The sequence below is a fragment of the Neopelma chrysocephalum genome, unplaced genomic scaffold (assembly GCF_003984885.1).
Source record: "Neopelma chrysocephalum unplaced genomic scaffold, ASM398488v2 Primary Assembly neopelma1_80b, whole genome shotgun sequence".
Taxonomy (NCBI): Eukaryota; Metazoa; Chordata; class Aves; order Passeriformes; family Pipridae; genus Neopelma; species Neopelma chrysocephalum.
In genome coordinates, this window is record NW_020897742.1 from 13,988,877 (window position 1) to 14,006,315 (window position 17,439).

Consider the following 17,439-nt stretch of genomic DNA (forward strand, 5'->3'; position numbering starts at 1 on the left):
CTTAGCTAAAATTGTAACTCCAGCAAATCTGTAAGGTTATGAACAAACAAAGTTATTCCCCCAAATCCCAGTTGGCTGTAAAATGGAATAAACAAAAATGCCAACTCTGTTGAGTCACATTGCATGTCTTGTTGCAGAAAAGCACTTGGAGATGTATTCCATAAATTCCTTATGTAGATGAATTTAAAAAAAAAAAAAGATCTAACACAATTTCAGAATTGTTGAAGTTTTGACCTTATTTTTTTCTCAAACTTTTGCTGCACCAAGAGAGTATATTTTAACTTAAAAAAATTGAAGTCCAGGTAGAAGAACTGGAACATTTTGAGCAAAGAAGAAAAGTTAGTCTTTTTCTATTCAGTAGGTGGGATTTAGCTTGGTTTGGTTATTTTGGGGGATTTTTTTTAAGCTATCTACAAGCTATCTATTGGTTTGCAAGATTTTTATATCATGCTGCACATCTGTACTGGTTCCAGCTGTGACAAAATTAAATTTCTTCATAGTACCTTGCATGGGAATATATTTTGGATTTCTGATGAAAACAGTGTTGATAACACAGAGATTTTTCAGGAATTGCTGAGCAGAGCCTACATAGTGTCAAAGCCTTTTTTGTCCTGTCAACAAGTAGGCTGGGAGTGCACAAGGAGTTGGGAGGGAACACAGCTGGGACAGCTGACCCCAATGGACTAAAGGTATATTCTATACCATATGATGTTATACTCAGCAATAAAATGGTCAGGAGTGGAGTTTGGCTAGGGCTGCCATAGCTCAGAGATATTTGGAGTGATGGCCTTTGTCTTCCCCAGTAACCATTATGTGTGATGGAGCTCTGCTTTCATGGAGACACTGAACACCTGCCTGCCCATGGGAAGCAATGAATTAAATCCTTATTCTGCTTTGTTTGCATGTGCAGCTTTTGCTTTAACTATTAAACTATCTTTATCTCTACCCACAAGTGTTCTCACTTTTATCCTTCCTATTCTCTCTCCCATCCTATTTTGGGGGCCAGTGAGCAAGTAGTGGTGTGGTGCTTAGCTGCCTACTGGGGTTAAACCACAACAATAATGTTAATACTGATTCAGATCAGTCAATAACTGCACTTAGAGAATCTTGACATTTCAAAATACTCTTGCAGTGTTAATAGCAGCCATACAAACACACAGCAATGAAGGCAGATAAGAAAGATCATGAAATAGGACATTAATATCAGCACAGTTGGGATGATGATCTTTTAAGATGTAGATTACATTCTCCAGTATTTTAATACTCAACAGCAGAGACATAAAACCACCATATTAAGTTATTTAGGCTACAAAGAAAGAGAAACAGTCCTGTTACAACACTAACTTTCCACTTCTACAACCACATTACAGTTTTACATGCTACAACGTGCTGTTCTGATTTAGAACTGGCACCACATAGTAGCAGAGAGGACTAACTTCTGCGTGCTTTCCCCTAGGAAGCCTACTTTTACCAACACATTCTCCTATTGGGTTTGTGATCTCACAGAGCAGCAGAAGAATTTTGTGGAGGGAGGCTGCTAGTCCACGAAATGATTACAAGGTATTAACCCCTGACACTGTGTTTGTGACTGATTCGTGCACCAAGGACAGAGACCACAGTAGTTCTTACATGGATCAGTAAGTCACTAGAAGGCATAAAATAATCCCTCCTAGAATCAGAGGCAGTCAAAAAGACAGTTCCATGAACTTATCTTAAGACATGTAATTCCCTTTCTGAGGGCTACTAGCCACATGAAGGATGTCTTTCCATTAAGGATTGTGCTGGAATGATCTAGCTAGGATGTTAACATGTTCTGGAAAGTAGAACACAGCTGACATAGCCTATAATTTGACTAACATAATGGTCAAAGCTCTTCAAAATTATTTTTTCTTTAGATGCAAAATTCATGGGCTTATAATGAGACCTTCAACATTTAATTTTACTTTTCTGACAATTCAAGTAAGGGGTATTCCATCACAACTTTCAGTATAATGCCTTTTTTTTCTAGGAAAGAATTTCTAATTATGAAAATTCTAATTAGGCAATTTCTGCCTTTGGATAGTTTAAGAAAATAGCTTTCCCGATTTCTGACTCCTGGACCTTTGAATATTGCTGAAATACAGCATTTAAGCAAAAGGAATTTCACTTCTTTTTTAACTGATGAAGATTCATTCATACACATCAGAGCAAAAGCAGATTACTTTACCTATCTATCCTCACAAAACCACCATTATGTTTGTCATAAGTTTTCTGAATACATGTACTATTAAAAATAACTTTATTTAGCTGTTATTGTTAAACTTTTTTGATCTCTACATCACTGATATTCTAGATTAGCTATCAGACATTTACAGAACCGTCTCACAGCACTGCCAGACCTCTTCGGCCCTGAGATTTTGCTACTCTTTATAGCATGTTCTGACACATGAAATATCATGGGTTTTTTTAAACTGCATTGTGATTTCTTTCCTGTATAGCATTATTAAGAGTCATTTAGACTGTATCATTCAAAAAAATGTTATTTTAAAGAAAATTTGCTAAAGAAAGGAAAAGTTGGGGTTTTTTTCTTTTTAAGGACTGCAGTTGACAAAGGAAATTTATACCCAAATTCATTCTCAGGAAACAATTACTGCCGTTCCAAGGAGGTGCAACTACAAATTTCAGCCTTAAAAGGTTCCATTTCAGTCTGTGCTTTCACTCTATAAAGCTTTTGGTTTACTTCATTCCTACACATAACATTGCTAAAAGGTTTAACAAACACCTCAGTTTGAAAAGAACAGACAACCAAAATAGTGTGGTGGTGCATCCCACCCCTCCCCCCCACTCTGGCCACACTAGGATCTGAGAAATACTCAGTAGACCTCAGCACCTGGGTTAAGCTCCTTTTGAGCTTGTCAGAAACACTGTCTGTTCCCAGGAATTAGTGTTGCCTAACAAGCTCCTCACTTTTTAACGAACAGCCTTGGAAACTTTTTTCCTGAGTAAACACCAAAGTGAAATAATATTTTTTTTCTCAAATTTTCAAACAAAGTTGCCAAACCAAAGTGCAGCCAGGATGAAAGATTATTAGGACTACACCCTCTCTTTCAGCCCTGTAAATAGCCGTCCAGAATGAGACCCCTTGAGCTCTCCTAGACTGCAGTGGACTGCAACCAGCATCTCCCTCTGAGCTGGCAAGAGAGATAGCCTCTCAGAGATAGCAAACTCTCAAGTAGTACAAGTAGTAGAGTGAACCCTGCCAACGAACTTTGTCCTGCTGTTGCTTTTATATTAAACCTGTTTTTTCCTGATACCTTTGCCAGTGATTTTTTTAAGCAACCTTAAACACACATTCACGACAAATACCAAGCAAGAAGTATTTTACTAAAAATAGAAAAAGAAGTATATTAGTCTATTAACAGACATAGCTGTCAATGTACCAGAATACCAGTACTTACTATAACATTAATGTTAGTTAAGTTTTTTTATCAAAGAAAAGATAAGAAAAAGGCAGTTTAAAAGGATGAAACTAATAGAATTTGCACTGCTTCTTTCTCCAAAAATCACAGCAAAATAGAGAATAGTTATAGGTTTGTGAGCAATAAACTGAATCCTTCCCAAAACTCATGTAACAGAATATAGCACAAAATGCATAGCTCTCCATTTCATCATCAGATATTCTTTATAACTTTTTGGACCTTTTCAGAGCTGAATATACTAATCCACTAATGTTCACAAGTCATATTCACAGTTTCAGATCATTGGAACAATCAAAGTTTTTCCAATCAAAATTGTTTCAGTGATTGAATCTTCTGGTGGAAGGTTCCCTGCCCATGGCAGTGGGGGAGTTTGGAGCTGGATGGCTTTTAAGGCTTCTTCCAATCCAAACCATTCTGTGATTCTATGAAATTTAAATACTATCTAATAGATAAAAGAGCACCTATGACTAAACCATAGAGATTAACTGGCTGAAGATTCAGTAGACTACTCATCTCACACTGAATAGTAGGGGATCATTATGCATACAAGTTGCATGAAGTCAATATTTTCTTGCCAATTTAGCTTCCTACTGCAAACTTGAAATATTTGTCTCAGATTATACAGTTTGTTTTGCACACACCCATTCCCAGAGAGTAACTACTCTCACCGTAGTATTACATTTTGTTGACAGAACTACACAGCCATTAACTAGACTCGTATGGACAACATGTAGGAAGCAGTGTTCAAGTGCTGATCCAGCACAAACAAATTTTTACTCTTAAAAGAGTGCAGGTAAGGTACTTTGGTACTTGAGGGAGGGGGAAAAAAACACAAACCAAGAAACATCAGCTTGAGTCCAGAGGTCTGTTATCTTGACTGGATCCATGTTGACTGGAAAAATCACAGTCTCGGGAAAATTACCATGGCAAACTCATAGTATTATACAAGAGATTAATGTTTTCAAGTTTGTTGGGGAAACGTTTCAATTTTTTTGTTTGTTTTAAATAGCTGAAAGTATTGAACCATAAAACAATAAAAAAAAAGGAAACCACACCAAATAACAGATACTCAGGAAGAACAACAGCAGCAGGAGGGGGAAAAAAGAAAATTTCTTCAAAGACTACACTGTGGAAGTGTATCACTACTTTCTGCTGTTGATGCTGAAAGGGATTTAAAAAGAAGCTTCAGGGAAGATGCATCAGGCAGGATGAGGTGACTGACAGTATAAATGTTAATGCTGGATGTGATTGGAAAGCTTTGAGAAATCAAAGAACAAAAGAAAAAAGGAAGTGTGGGTGGAGGGCAGAGGATAGAGGGATGTTCAAGAACTCTTCCTTTGGCAAAGAAAACCTGCTGCTGTAGAACAGAGGTCAAGGAAAGGTACCAACATCAAGTCCAGTACATCTGGCTTGCTATTTAAACATCGTCTAGCAATTCTATAATATAAAATATGATGAGAAACAAAAAAAACATCCACACACACAAAAACTACACCCCCAAAAAATCGAGAGAGCTTAAAATTAATCAAGGATTGTTAACCTTAGAAGGCAGTTTAATGTTTAGTAGCAGACATTAGTATATCAAAATGTAAGCTGACACCCATGATGTTTCATTTTACATTGATAATCAGAAATGTACCATGAATTGAGTTTTCTACATTCATTATTTTTTTCAGGATTCCTTGAACAGCAGGCCATGCTACTTTGATAGAGGAAAGATCATATAATACTTCTAACATGCATTACTCAAATTAATTATACACACACATAACAGTTCAGATATTGGTGTCATTTAAAGAGTATTTGTCTCTTGCTAAATATATGCAAGTGTTCTGTACGGGAGAAATACTTCTGACTTTCCAAAGAAAACTTCTACAATGATAAAGCAATGCCGATTTTTTTAAATTCTTTATGTAGTCCTCAAAGTATCTTTTTTAAAAATGGTTTGTTAACCTCATTATAGAAAGCAAGAATTAAACTAATTTTAACAGGGAATCAAGCAAAATCGTACAAGTCCAAGTAGTTTGTTATTCTCCACGTGGAGTCCCTGCAAAGGCTAAACATATTTTCTATGATATAAACCACTGCAATTATAAAAAATAACAGAAAGACATTCTATCCACCAAGTCACCAATTCTATTGCTTGAAACTTATATTTATATACCCAGTGATGGTAATGGTCAATAAATCATTTAGCAGATTAAGTTGACAAATGCTATAAACTGAACTTACTACAGAATTTCACAGTTGTTTTCACTCATATAGCCATGTGTTTGAAAATTCCACGGCATTTTTTTCCCAGAAATTAATAATTCAAGCTCCCATCAGTTCTAGAATTTGGAGTTCTGATATAATCACTGAGAAAGATGAAAGTATTATCAGTTAAAAATACTAGAGAATTTCAGAAATGGACATGTAAATCTGGTGAAGTAATGACATAGTAAAGAAACTTGCATTGCAGCCTAAGAAATCAGTAACTGCCCAACTACATCAGTGTCTTGTTAAAACTCTCTGGTCTACTGCCACAAAGATCTGATTTAGTTAATGTAATATTCACATGGTATAGGTTACAGCAGGCTAAATCACATAAGCACTAACAATCTGCATGGGTTTACAGCACCATAATGCAGTTTTACTTGCTCTGCTCTTAACTTGTTTCTATATTGTAAGCACAGAAAGGATCCAATTATGTCATTGGTGCACAGGAAGCGAGGTCATAAATGAAGAATATACTCTACAAAATGCATAGATCAGAATCTCAGCCCAGGGAAAGGGATGTAGCGTTCTCTCTGCTAGGGATACCACCTATGGGTGTAACTTCAGAGGCCGTTCAGTTGGCACTGACGTGGTTCACATGCCTTCTTCTCTAGTTCAGTGCCCTGCCCCCTTTCACCAGAGAGCTGAAGAGAGCACCCTGGAGACAAAATGGGTGAAACCTCACAACAGCCTCCCCTTTGCTCTGCAAAGCACAGGCTCAGCCCTGCACAGAATCTAACCCGGTATTAAGCCTTTTGAGAGATAGGAGTCGTTGTTGAAATGCCAGCTTTTACCCCACATGATCACATTTAAAAGACCACAACTTTCTATAGCAAAAATAACTTTAAAGACACTAATCAATTTAATTTTTTCCATTTTATGGAATGGAAGAATCCTAATTAGATGATGTTTTCCTATTCAGAAGAAAAAGTGGCCTGTCATAAGAATTAAAAAAAAATAAAAAAAAATCCTAAACCATTGCTTTTACAGCCCCCCCAGAATATAGAGAGTAAATTAGTTCCCTTCATAAGTCCCATTATTTGAATTTTTCAGACTTACTTCATTTGCTACCATAGACAATTAGTACACAAACAGAATGTTTTTTTCACACCTTTACATAATGATGCAAACATTTATTTTTTCTATCCTGCTCTCAGTCTGTTAGAATTCTTTAACTTCTGAATGTGATGGACTTTTCTGCTTCTATACAAAAAATTCTGTTACAGTTCACTCCCACAGGTGCCATTAAAGACCCCCAGGATTTTATTTTTTGAGCGTACTGTCCTTACCAGCTGACATGTAAATAAAACTTCTCTCCAATTAAGGTATTTGAAACTGCATTTCTCAAGCTCTGCATTATGACCCCACAGAGTCCCAAACTCTCAGCTGACAACAGTCAGTAGTACTTCAATGCTCTTGCTTTCAACTGAACAGCAGTCCACTTAAGAATGAAATAGCTAGTCAAAACCAGGGATAAGGAGATACTTTTAAACTAGTTTAGGGATGGGTAGCTGGCAGAGCGATTATAAAGACATATACTGACTGGTCTGTATATTCCTCTGTCCTAGAGGAACTGAACACCTGCCTACTCATAAAATCACATATGACATGGGCCAGAAGGTGTCCCGATTTGAAAGAGGTGGTTTAGGGAACAGTTTCAGGAGTTCTTGAACTATGGGGCAACTCAACTGGCTATTACAGCAGAAATCAAGCCAAGCCTTCACAAAAAAAGCCTAACCCCCCCACTGCTGCAATTTCTTCCTGAACCCTCAGTTCGCACTGCCTGTCTGTGCATTGAGACGTTGTCACTTGAGTGACTTTCACCACTTTTTCCAGAGCTGGATGTCATATTTTGAAGTCAATTTAAAGTTCATTGAAAATGCCAGGTTTACAGCCCTAAATCTGAAAGGGGGCAGTGTTGTTTAACCAGGGAGTGGTGCTCTCTGTCAATGTTAATTACAGCTCTTCCTGCTGGGGTTTTTACAAGAAAGTAGGCCAGCAGGAAGTGTCATTATATTACAGCCTGTGGCTCTGTGCATGTGTTCCTAAGCTGACAGTCAAGAGACATCCTTTAGCCTTTTTCACTGTCTTTTTCAATATGAAAAACAAACTGCTCAGAATGCATAAAAGGATGAAATATGCTATTGCATGCATCTGCTAGAAGAGAACGATACAGGTACATAGAAAGCAACTTCCTACTGAGGGAACAAAACCAGTTCCTGGTGTGTTCATGATTTCTGATGTTCCTTTTCAAGTTACCTAATAAAGCTTATAAAAATTATTAAAATGAAACTTTCTATCTTTCTGCATAGCCCTTATTTAAATTAAAAAAAAGACTTGATAAGCTGATTTACCAGGTGTCCCCCCAGGAACTCTGGGGGACAGAGGAAGGGAGGAATAGCTACCACAGAGAGACATATTGTGAGGTACTGATCCCCAACAGAAAAAGCTCCAAACAAAAAAAGTTTGAGTTAGTCATGACACCTCCTATGCCTCTGTCTTTCACACTTAGGTAACCACCTCAATATGGATATTAAATTCAAAAGATACTTTAAAAAATGCTATATTTTCAAAACGTTAATCAGATATGAAAGAAAGATATGCATCAATAGGGAGTGGACTTCAGCACTGTCAAAAAGATAAAGTTTCAAGGGTCTGTGAGGAGCTCCAGGAGAAACATGATCAAAAATTCACCAAGCATTTGAGGCTACCTGTGGTCTCTAAGTTACTGTGACTTTCTCTAGGGTGGTGACCAATGTAATAGATTTACAAACTTGTAAATGCTATTCCTAATAAATAGCTACAATCAAACCATATTACCTTATAGATTCAGTTCCACATCAATTGCATAAATTGGCACTTAACTTATCATAGGCAACTTTTTCAGAGTAAACATTTTCAACCTAGGATTATACCTATGAAACCATAAACAAAAAGACTTAGAATTTTGGAAGTAATTTGAAACTGAGCCTTCTGCAACTTCTCGTACTTAAAGTCCTGCATTTTTCTTGAATAAAAAAAGACAGTACTAAAAAAACCCCAAAGACAAAAATTCAAAACACCACCACATACTCAGTTTGAAAGAAATTCTGCAGTAATATTCTGAAGACCCTCATTATCCAACAAGCAACTGATTTAATAACTATATCTGTTGACTTTGCCAAAGGTTGCAGATCTCTTAAAACCATTTCTTAATACTTTGAGCTGTACAAAAAGCATCAGCCCAGTTTAATGAGCTTAGTTCTTAGTAGACACAAGAACACATGAAATGCTTGGCCTGATTCTTACCAAGAACTGAGTCATCACTGCAGTCTAACATCTTCCACACAGTAAGATTCAACTAATTTTTTAAATTTTGTTTATATATACATATATTTTTGTTCTTGTCTTCTAATTTTCCACAAGAAGACTAGTGATTAATTTTCAAGACCAATTAGCATCTATTTCTTTTCTCATTTTTATCATCATACCCCTTTAGTTAGGCATTGCCTAAAGAAGTTGTCAAAAGAAATAATTTGGGAAATAATAAGAGAACTATTTAAATGTAATCATCTCTGAATCCTGCTTTGGAAACCTGACAAATTTAATTAGGAATTACAGCAGAAATTGAAGTATCAGAGTAAATGAAATTTAAAAATCAAGACAATGGCACTGATATTGTAAAATTTAAGTGTGCTATTAAAAAAACCCCCAAAGTAATACAATATCCACTGATTATTGAAATCCCATACAAAATTGAAACATCTCACTTCCACGTGAACAATATGTATCGAGTAGAATAAAGACCTAGTAGGAAAAAAGTTCTTACCTTCATAGATAGCTTTGAAGCCTTGAGCACTGACAGCAAAATCTGTGGTGAAACAGAGGGTGAGGATAGATCCCGTGCTCACAATAGATGATGGAAGCTGAAATCCAGATAACCTGTGCAATAACAAGGCACAAATTACTATAACTTTTAAAAATAAAGCAATCAGTAAGTGCAATGAGCATTATGATAAACATCATGTTTCTACACTTGAACTGCTAATGCATTTCAGTCTTTACTCTGATGCACCTCTAAACATTCACTGCAAAATTTCAAACATGTCCTTGAGCTTTTTAACGCTCCTACGTTAACACATATATACACTCCCCAACAGAGAACAGTGAAAGAAAGATCTGTTTGTACCTACTGGAGAAAAAAAAATTATTAGGATTAGTTTTATGATGAAGACAGATAAATTTAGGACACCTAGAAGTAGATACCCAGACCTTGACTCACAAAGATATCTTGTACAATTTGACACAGCTTAGAGCATCCTGTCTATCCTCCAGGTGCTGCTTTAGAGAAACCATTGAGCTTATACATTCAATGTGATAAACATTAACTGCTTGGGAAACAAACAAACAAATAAACCCACCACACTTCCATTTAAGAGCTTCAGAAAAACTACCTTATATTTCCCAACTTATTAGCAGTCTTACTTTTATACACAAAACAGAATTTTGGATAAGCTATAACTGCATTGCAGTATTGATTATACAATTTCTCCATATTTTAATTAATTTTGAGGATAAAATGGATTGAAGCAAATAGTTTAGATCCTTTACTGAAACATCACTAAACACAGTTTGTTAGCCCTGGCTGATACTACTGAGATACTGGGGTTTTTTAAATAATTCATTTCTCATGAGTAAGATGCAAGACACCATTACTGTCTCACAAACACAAAACTATACAGGTAGTTTACATCACTAGTTAATTTCTGTATTTTGCAATACGAGTATGTTATTGAGTATGTATAGGACTACCTCCCCAGAAAATCAGCTTTTGCTCAAATTTCAGCCTGAAAGAGCTTCTTGGACATTGAAACGGATCACAAAACCCCCCCAATAAATAAACACAAAAACCCCACCAAAAATGCTTTGATTTTTTTTTCCTTAGTTTGGATGGTTAAAACAATCCATGCCTTTAAAAAAAAAATCTTGCCCTTGAAATTTATTGTATAATGTAGCTATAGATCACTAGTTGGCATCTGGAACTACAGAAGAGAAATAACTGTAAACAACATACAAGTAGAGCAGTGTCACTGAACTAGACCTTCTTTGCAAAATTAGGTTTATTTGAGACCACTTTCATGTATAAAAAACACATTAGAGGAACTCCATGCTTGAATTACACCAGTTAGGTGGTTCCCCACCTCCTTCCAATTTTGAGCTTTGGCAAACAAATAGACTCAGATGAGTCAGAGATCAAAGTGAGGAGAGCTTTAAATACAGATGAAGCCATACAGTCAAGGCAACATAAGTCAGCAAAAAGCTTTCTGCAATTTCTTCCTTTCTTTTTAAACAACCTTGTCTCCCATGTGATAATTAGCTGTTTGCTCTAATCTTTTTACCTTCTGTGTGCTTGTCAGCCTAATACTCCTATTCTTTTCCACCTCATTTCCTCCAATTCCAGAAATAACCAGGTTGATTTTCCCCTCAGTTTTCAAACTGTAGAAATACCACAAGGCTTGCCACATCCTATGTTCAGACATTTGTATGTTCTCTCACCTTCACTAGACAAGGCAGGTTTTAGGGAAATTTGCCTCTTGTTCCATTTAATAAATTAGAGTGGTTATCACTTCTGCCCTACATCTGGAGTGTACTGCAAGACAGTTCATTATTAATTTAGGGTATGTATTTTCTGATCTTACCTACGTGTCTCTTCCTTGAGAAGAGATTCAAAGAGTTCTTGTTTTAAGGGGTGGTTGTTTTGGGATTTATTTTTTTTTATAGCATTACAGTATTTCCAGGATGTAACATTTCTTGCTAAAATACAGGAAACTAGCATGCATTGTAGGGGAAGGAAAGAAAATCAGCCTGAGACACAGAAAGACAGAAGCAGCTAGCCTCAACTCTTCATATTACACAAGAGACCTAAAAAAGACCCCATAATAAAAAGACAAAAAAGTTATATCAGAACTACAAAGCTTTAGCTACCTCATTCCTGATCGGTGTTTTCTCCACTTGGTTTAGTTTTGGTACGTATAAATGAACTTATCTGAACAATGACTGGACATCCTGAGTTCTAGTTATGATTTCTAGATAAACCTGCTTTGATTCTGTAATAATAGGTATCACTCCTACAATATGGATTCTTAGGTTACCAAGTAAATAAAATAGTTTCTATAGCATCCTCCTTGAAATACTACAAGTTCATTCTTTAGGCTGACACTGAAATTCACATTAAAGGAAGACAAATATATTCTTTTATATCTTAAGTCATTGCACTTAAAGGTTTTACAGACATAAGAAAAGACAAGTATGTGGGGAAACTTCAAGTGTATCAACCTGAAGTGTATTTTATCAAGGTCTTTATCCTGCAGTAATACAAAAAAAGCTTATGGAAAAGTCTTGAATAGAAAAAATCATATTTCAGTCATTCATCAGACTACCTAGGTGCCTCTACAGTAGCCTTGTTGCCTGAAATATTTCTGAAAGAATCTTTTTATAGTATTCTGATAAATTCAGTGAGAGATCCAGTGCCATAAAATTGAGTGCAAACAAAACTGAGACAGCAGATGAAAATCTATCATGTTATTCTACAGACATTTCCAGAATTAAAACACTTCTAAACCTACTAAGTCATTTTCAACACATACACACACTCCCCCAAACACATGTTTTTGCTAGGTGGTTATAGCTCATGAATCATAATGTGTTTTGTACACTTACTTCATCATACATAAAAATCACACACCTTAATGTGCTGCTTTACTGTGAAAATGCATCTTGGTAATTAATGTGTAGGTCTTTACTGCAACCAGAAAGGGAACTGTTTAGACAGACAAGAGTGTGTGCTAAAAAGCAGAATCATTTCAAGTCCCTGTGCTAATAAAATTGTCATTTGATAAACTTGCACTTCTTCATACTGAGCATATGGTGATACTTTAAGCTTAAAATATTGCTGCTTCCTTAACTTTCAGCAGCATTAATCTACACGAAACGCACACACTAAAATACTTTTAAAGCACAGATGGAATATATTTGGCTTGTCTGTACAGAAGAAACAGAACTTGTAATAGAAAACACAGTGGTACATTAGTACTGAGTTTATTTGAGGGGAAAAAACCAAAACCGAATCACCACATATTTCATTCTCCATTGTAATTTCACAGATCAGCCATTTCTACTGATAAGGTCTATAAATACACAAGGCTTTTTTTCAATAGCGTAGCAATAGATCCATCTAGCTCCATTGAGAATTTCTCCACTCTCTACTTGTGACAGCACATTGTCAGCCTTCCGAGTACTAAACAGTGTGACAAGACCTGTAGGGGGTTGGAAATATTGTTAGGGGTCCGTGGCAAATGATGCATGAGAAGAGGCTGAAGGAATAGATTTCTTGAGTCCTTAAAAGATGACGAGTTATCTTTAAAGGGCAGAGATTACTGCTGCCTTCAGCTACCGAATGGAGTGATACATAAAAAAATTCCGACTTTTTCTAAGTGCAGAGAGGATGGGAAGCAATAGGTAAGGTGAAATATGAGAAACACATTTTTGTATTAGAAAAACTCACTACCATGATGGTGGTGATATATTCGAACTGGTGCCCAGAGCAGACCTGGCATCTTCATCCTTGGTGACAGCAGAAACTCAATAATGCCCTGAACAGCAAGATCTATCTTCACATTTGGCTCCAATGCCAGCAGGTAGTAAGATCAAATAACCACAGAACCTCCTAAACCAAGTTATTCAATGAATCCATGGCCAATAAGGACGTCATGGACACAGTTCCCATCACAAGCAGCTGCCTTAAGAAAAGCAAGAACACTCTGCAGTTTCCAAAGAAACAGAGAAATATAATCAGATCAACCTAAAAATAAGTTTTGCATAAGTTTATTAGGGATTGTGCCTTTAGTGAATGTAGGTGTAGTTATGAATATTTACCAAGTCCTAACTGTTCACACAAAAACTGATAGGCCTGCAAACTTATCTTTGCAGGGCTTTTGAAGACAACCTTGACACAGGAAACTTTGCTCCTCTCCCTTACAATGAGAACATTCTTGTTCCCTGAGTCACTAGATTTTATTTTTTTTAATAAACATTTTGCACTGTGTTCATGATCAAAGTGGTCAAATTAAGGTTTCCAAAGCGGCTCCATCAGAAACAGCTATCCAGCACAAAGAGCATCATATGATCAGACCCTTTAACAAGAGTATGTACCGATTTCACAATTGCCAAAAACCAATGGGCAGTTGAAAAGGAAAAATAGAAACATTTTCACCATTATATTAGCTTGTTTATTTATTCCTACAGCTACCTATAGTACAGTGATGTGTTCAGATTACGACACGGCACAACATTTTTTCAAGGTTCAATGAATTTTCTTCTGAAATTTAAGAGGTAAAAAACCCTCAAAAATGTAGAGGGAAGGAGAACCCTGCATCCATGAGGACTGATTTATTTTTTTTTCCAAATCAGGCCCATGAAATCTACAAAGAAATATTATTAAAATTAGAAAGATAATCAGATCTGCTAAACATGTTTACAATTGTGTCTGATATATATACATACACTAACATTCCCAGAAGTAACTAGAGTCTTTTTGGCTAACACAAAACATTCTTGCCTAAAATTAGCTATCAGTTGTCTCTTGCAAAAACTATTAGCCAAAAGGATCAATGTTATTAATAATGAGATAAATTATAAGGCTAAGTTTCAATGAATTATCCTACAAGCAATTTTGGGCAAGCCATGTGTAAATTACAAAAATGAGATTTTTTTTCCCCTCTCTCAAAATATGCATAAGGAAAAAACCTAACCTGTCTGTCATTTTACCATGAAGGGATATAGGTCATTATCTGCTATAGGAAACATCAAAGAGCAGTCTGCCATCCATGTCATATCTTCTCAGGGTTCACATACTATTCTTAAAATTGTCATTTAAGGTAGAGGAAATCAATAAGCTCTTTCTGTATCAAACTCGGGTTAACACAGGAAAACACAAAGTTAGTTGCAAATGATACTTCATCAGTTGCAGATCAGAAAGCAAGGCAAGCCAAAAGGTACCCCGTAGGACTAAAGCTTTAGGCTATCTATTGTCACTCTCTGGAAATACGTCCCTGCATCACAGAAGCTGAATACTAAGTGCAACACACCAAAAATGTTCAAAATGTGGTATTTCACACTGGCCTTAATGGGAAATTATTCTAGAATCAAACTGACAGTAAAAACCAAGCAAACCCCTTCTGTATTTCAGGCACCTGATATCACCAACAGTGAGTGATATGTAGAGGCTATTAGGCATCTGAAGAAAAAGCAATCAGGATATCACTCTACAGATTTATTCTTGATTTTATTAATTTATCTATTATTGCCTTTTTGGTAGGTTGGCCTTGGACATCAACCAGACCCCCATCCAGTCAGTCTCTCTAACCCTCTTCAACTGGATGGGGTGAGGAAATAGTATGGAAATGCTCCTGGGTCAGGATAAAGACAGGGAGATCACTTACTAATTATTGTCAGAGGCCAAACGGACTTGTCCTGGGGAAAATTACTTTATTACCAATTAAAATCTGTTTGGACACTGAGAAACAAAGACAAATTAATCAGAACCCTTCCCCTACTCACCTTTCTACCCAGGCTCAACTTCATTCCTCCATTCTTACCTTGTCCACCTCTCCCCTTAGTGCAGGGGAATGGGGGCTGGGGTCCATCCACAGGTGCTCTACAGCTCCTCCCTCCTTGCACTTTTACCCTGCTCCAGCGTGGGCTTTCCACAGTCTGTGGTTTCTTCAGGAAACATCCTCCACCTGCTCCATTGTAGCCTCTTCCATGGGTTGCAGGGGAATCTCTGCTCCAGTGCCTACAGCATGTCCGCCCCCTTCTTCTCTCACCTTGGAGATCGCACAGCTGTTTCTCTCATTTTTTGTTTCCTCTTTCTCTCTGTGGTGTTTTCTTTTCTTTCTTACATGTGTTTCCCTGAAGTGCCCCCACTTTGAGGGTGGACTCAGCCACGCCCTGCAGTGGGTGGGTTGGAGCCGCCTATGTCCAGCACAGGGCAGCCTCAGATTCTCCTCACAGAGCCCCCCTGCAGCCTCTGGTGCTGCTGGAGCCCTGGCACCTGCACCCAGTACAGCCTTGATGATACAAACAGAGAGCACTTCAAAAGCATCATCTGTTGAAGTGCACCTCAATTTATGCATTAAAAAGTCAAATCATTAATATGTTATCTTAGTAATTAGCAATTAGAATCAGTTTAAACTACCTGAGTATCTGGACAGAAGAGGAGCTACAGCAGTAATTTACAAGAAGGTGGTAACTCCAGTTATTCAGCAGAAAACAGCACCAATGCTATGAGAGCAAACATGATTAGAGGACACATATCGACAACATGACCTTTTATGAAGTTACTTGTTGTCAGCAATGAGGAGAGTTACCCACAGGTTAAGACACCTCATTGTAGATAAAGCCAGGAGACCAGCACATCCATTCCGGCAAACCAGGCTTTTACCTGCCATATGTGGAACCATCGAAGTCTTATCTTAATAATTTACACCCATTCTGTCGCCTAAAGGAAGTGAAGATTTAAAACCTGACTGAGATACTATCTCATACATAAAGGAATAAGAAAATACTATAAGATTAGTACAATACCCATAATTTATAACTGATTTTCTATAACAGGATATATATATATATATAGTTTATATTTAATCCCACTATCTCTGGCCTCAACTTTTTTCTTTAAGTCACAGAAAAAGGGGAGACATACAGAATAAATTTTTCAAGCTAATGTTTTTCATTCAGAGGCTCTAATTTGGTGGGTTTTCTCAAGTATAAGACAATAGTGTTCCTTTAGAAAAAATGCACAAGAAACACTACAACAGACAGAGCCCCAGCTCAAGAGTACTCCCAGTCCTCCACACGAGAGCTACCCTTTGCTTCCCTACCTTTCCATCATAAAGAATCACAGAATATGCCAAGTTGGAAGGGACCCACAAGGATCATCCAGTCCAACCCCTAGCCCTGCACAGAACCATCCCCAAGAGTCACACCATGTTCCTGAGAGTATCATCCAAATGTTTCTTGAACTGTCTTAGGCTTGGTCTGTGACAATTTCTCTGGGGAGCCTGTTCCAGTGCCCTACCACCCTCTGGATGAAAAACCTCTTTCTAATATCCAACCTAAACCTCCCCTGACACAACTTCAGGCCATTCTCTTGGGTCTTGTCACTGGTCACAAGAGTGAAGAGATCAGTGGCTGCCCCTCCTCTTCCCCTCATGAGGAATTTGTAGAGCGTGATAAGGTCTCCCCTCAGTCTCCTCTTCTCCAGGCTGAACAAAGTGACCTCAGTCGCTCCTCATACGGTTTCTGTTCTAGGCCCTTCACCATCTTTGTTGCCCTTCTTTGGGGGTGCAGCTGCTGGCAAAAAGTGGGCAGCCAGCAGGCTCTGACAGCTCCAGCATGGTGGAACCACGTGGCAGATGGGAGACAGAGCAATTCCCAGAGCACTGGATGCCAACGGATGGGCCTCGTTGGGTTGTTATTCATGCTGAGAAGAGCACTTGCCTAATGGGAAACTGCAGCACTTCCCCACAGTCCCAGGCTTCAACAGAGGAAAACAGCCAGTCCACATCTGGCAGTCACTGAGACTCGTGACTACTGAACCAGTAGGCCACAGCACTGTGCTATGACTGTGCAGAAGTGCCTTCTTTTCCTGGTAGAACTTATAATACTGCATTTTTTCTTGCTATTT

The 17,439-nt window shown here is 37.5% G+C and overlaps 1 protein-coding gene across 4 annotated transcripts in view; it reads right to left on the reverse strand.

The window, feature by feature from the left end:
- The window catches only part of CSMD1 (CUB and Sushi multiple domains 1), a 1,127,710-nt gene that overhangs the window by 769,360 nt on the left and 340,911 nt on the right, over nt 1-17,439 (reverse strand). For all 4 annotated transcript variants that reach the window (XM_027690129.1, XM_027690128.1, XM_027690127.1 and 1 more), the window contains exon 3: nt 9,523-9,635. In XM_027690129.1, the coding sequence (XP_027545930.1) occupies nt 9,523-9,635 (113 nt within the window). The remainder of the gene's footprint in view (nt 1-9,522; nt 9,636-17,439) is intronic.